Source organism: Pediculus humanus, genomic scaffold, assembly GCF_000006295.1.
Source record: "Pediculus humanus corporis 1103172107524 genomic scaffold, whole genome shotgun sequence".
Taxonomy (NCBI): Eukaryota; Metazoa; Arthropoda; class Insecta; order Psocodea; family Pediculidae; genus Pediculus; species Pediculus humanus.
Window position 1 is genome coordinate 127,158 of NW_002987140.1, and position 3,875 is coordinate 131,032.

Genomic DNA, 3,875 nt, shown 5'->3' on the forward strand with positions numbered 1-3,875 from the left:
CGACGACCACCCGTCACCCCTTTTAGGAAAAAGTCTTTGAGTGTGAAATTAAATTCTCGATTTAAAATCACACACAATTTGGATTTGTTTTTATAACAAAAGAATTATTTCTCAATTCATTTTTACATCACATGCACGCAAACACGCACCCACCCACGCACACGCACGCACCCATTTAAATATAAATAAAATGAAGGCAAATTATAGTCGTTGCGTAGTCGTACAAATCCATTATTATTGTTGTTAATCAAATATTACTATTATCATCGTCATCATCGTAACCATCATTATTATTATTATTTTGAATGAATTTTACCTTGGGAAATCTAATAATAAAAAAAAAAACTTTTCATTGGTTTATTGATAAAAAAAAAAAAAAAAAAAAAAATTTTAAACGAGCCGCCACTGAATACCGTAAAAAAAAAATTTACATTTAATAATAATTATTCAATTGTCGATAGTTGTTGTCGTCAATTGTAAACAAGATAGTAGTTTACGTATATGTGGTTATTATTGTTTTTGTTTTTGTTTTTTTTTTCTCAATTGATAATAATAATAATAAAGTAAGAAAAAGGTAAAAATGAATTTTTTATCATCGAGACGCGGGATAAGAATTATTATTATCAATATTTTTTCGTTATTTTTTTTAATAAAATATATAGAAAATGTAAATTCAGAATCGCCATTGTTATTAACTCCATATATTAGATCGGGAAAAATAGAAAAAGGTCGTAAACTTTCTCTTGTAGAAAATTTAATGAAAAATACAACAAGTTATTCGGGTTTTATAACGGTTGAAAAAAAATGTAATTCGAATATATGGTTTTGGTTTTTCCCATCGAAAAGTGATAGAAAAAGTGATCCCATCACGGTTTGGTTAAATGGTAGTCCGGGATTATCATCCATGTTTGGTTTATTTATTGAAAACGGTCCATATTTTATAACAAAAAAAAAAGAATTGAAATCAAGAATATATTCTTGGAACATGCACAGTTCAATTATTTATGTTGACGTACCCCTGGGAACCGGATTTAGTTTTTCCGATCGTCGTCATCATCATCATCATCCTTCCAAATGTTATTCAAAAACTCAAAGTCAAACATCAAAATATTTTATACGTTTTTTAAATCAATTTTTCATTTTATTTCCCGAATATAAAAATAATCCTTTTTATATATTTGGTGAATCTTACGGTGGTAAATATGTGACCGGTATCGGTTATTATTTGTTAAAAAGTAACACAACCCTTAGATTCGATGGTATCGGAATCGGTAGCGGAATATTAGATCCGAGAAATCAACAATTGCATGCCAATTATCTTTATCAATTAGGTATAATTGATAAGAACGCGAGGAAGGACATGTTGAAAAAGGAAAAATTATTTAGAGAATTAATCGATGGGAAAAAATTTACGGATGCATTTTATTTTAAAAAAAATTTAACGATAGAATATGAATTATTAACCGGATATAAAAATTTAAATAATTATTTGGATTGTAATTACGATAAAATTTACTACTACGGTGATTACGAAAATTTTTTAAATGATAACGAAGTGAGAAAAGGTTTGCACGTGGGAAACGTAACACGTAACACGGATGTTAACATAACGGAAACGATCGCACGAGATATGATGAAATCCGTTAAAAAATGGCTCGAATACGTGATCGAAAGAAAAAGGACGCTTTTATATTTTGGACAAATGGATTTGATATCATCGTATTCGGGCGCAATGAATTTTATTAAAAAATTAAATTGGACGAGATCTTCAAAATTTCATAATTCTCAAAGGAAATACTGGAGAATCAATGGAAAATTAGCCGGATTCATAAAAACTGATAACATGTTTACGGAAGTTATGATAAGAAATGCCGGACATAGAATTTCCGTCGATCAACCCTATTGGACATTTAATTTATATAATAAATTTATTTTTCGTAATATTTAAAACTTTTTTTTTTGTAATTTTTTTTTTTTAAATCTTCTGCCACGTTTTTTCCTCCACTCCTCTCCCCCTTCCCCTCTCCCTCTTCCTCCACGTTCGAAAAAAAAAATTCATCATCGATTATTGTTTCTTATGTTTAACGTTAAAAGTTTTTTTATTTTTTATTTTTATCTGAAAATAATAATAATAATAGGAAAAATTTTTTTTGGAAAATGAAGAAATTTTTTTTTTTTTTTTTTGAGAAAATGAAAACTTTTTTTTTTTTTTTTTCATTTATAAAAAAAAAAGTTTAAAAGGGCGAGACATTGTAAGGCAGTTGTTGACAGCTGTCCCCCCAATAAACCAAAAAGATTGAATCAGTTTTGATAATTCAAGTAATTTGATTACATCGAAAAAAAAAAAAAACGACGAAAAACGACGAAAATGACGTCGATGATGATGATGATAATGATAATAATAATGATAATAAAAATAAAATTGTGGTCACATTACAACAACGTTTGAGAAGAAGAAAAAAAAAACGTTGATTGCTTAACCAAGCATCTTCTCAAGAATTTTCTTTTTTTTTCGATAAATGCAATTTCGATAATCCCTTTGAGGGTTGTTTTCACGACACCATTTCCAAGGGTTTTCTTTTGTTTTTTTCGGTTTTTTTTTTATTGTTTTTTTTTTTTTTTTTGTTTGTTTTTGAGGTTGTGTGAGTGAGTGAGAAGGGGGGATGAAGAGGAAGGGTCGGAGGAAAAAAGAGATGAAATAAAGGAAAATAGGAAAATTGTGTGATATAAAAAAAAAAAAAATTTTATTCAAAAAAAAAAATTTTCCCCACAAATTTTTATTTTATTTCTTTTGTTTTTTTTTTTTCGGTACGAAGTTTGTAAACTTTTTCTCTTCTTTTATTCATTCAAATTATTTATTTATTTTATTTTTTTAATAAAAATAAACACAATAAATAAATAAATAAATATTTTAAATGAAAAAATTTTCTTTTTTTTTACTACTTAAATAATGATCGATGATAAATAATAAGTTTTTTTTTTTTAATTCATTCTTTTATTATTATTATCATCATCAAAGTCATTGTTATCATTATCATTATCATTGTTATTATCGATTGTATTTAAATAAATAAATAAATAAAAAATTGTCACATTTAAATCCCTCGTGGGTATTTTTTTTTGTTGTATTTTTTGGAAAAAAAAAAAAAAAAAAAAACGATGAAAAGAAAAATGTTTTAAAAACAGAGAAAAAGTCTAGGGGAAAAAAACCCGAGAAAAACAACAAACGCGACAACGACAACGACAACAACAACAGCAGAAACAGCAGAAGCAACAACAACAACAACAACAACAGCAACGCCAGCAACAACAACAACAACAACAAAATACAAAGATATTTACTTTAGAATTTGAAAATTGCCTTTAGTGAAATTTTTTCTTTTTTTTTTTTCTTTCGGGAGGGGTGGGAGTGTGGAGGGTAGTAAGGGATGTGGGTAGCGGGGAGAGGGGAAAGGGGGGAAAGAAAAAAACGAAGAAAAAAAAAAAGTTAAATTTATTTGAAAAGTTGAATAGACTAAAACAAGTTTTCGTTTTCGTTTTCTTTTTATTTTTTCCTACGTTTATAAAAGTCGCCTTTTTCAGCCTTTTTTCTCCTACTATTCCCTTCATGCTTTTTGCCTTTTTTTCTTTCTTCTTCTTCCTTTTTTTCTTCTTTATTTTTTTTTTCAAACGTGTACAAATAAGTTATCTTTCTTTTTTTTTTATAAAAAAAACTTTTTTACATTTTTTTTTTTTTTACGCTTTTCAAATAGTAAAAGAAAAGTGACTGAACAACTTTTGATGCGAAAGCGATCTTTTTAAAATTTCAAAATGATTTTTTTCTTCCCCCAAATTTTTTTTTAATTTTTTATTTTAATAATAATAATAATAATAAT

The 3,875-nt window shown here is 26.9% G+C and overlaps 1 protein-coding gene across 1 annotated transcript; it reads left to right on the forward strand.

The window, feature by feature from the left end:
- Positions 1 to 757: 757 nt before the first annotated feature.
- Phum_PHUM177700 (Vitellogenic carboxypeptidase, putative) lies at positions 758 to 1,948 on the forward strand (the record flags this gene model as incomplete). The annotated part of the gene is made up of 1 exon (XM_002425120.1): positions 758 to 1,948. The coding sequence occupies one exon, from the start codon at positions 758 to 760 to the stop codon at positions 1,946 to 1,948; it is 1,191 nt and encodes a 396-aa protein (XP_002425165.1).
- Between the last annotated feature and the right edge of the window lie 1,927 nt (positions 1,949 to 3,875).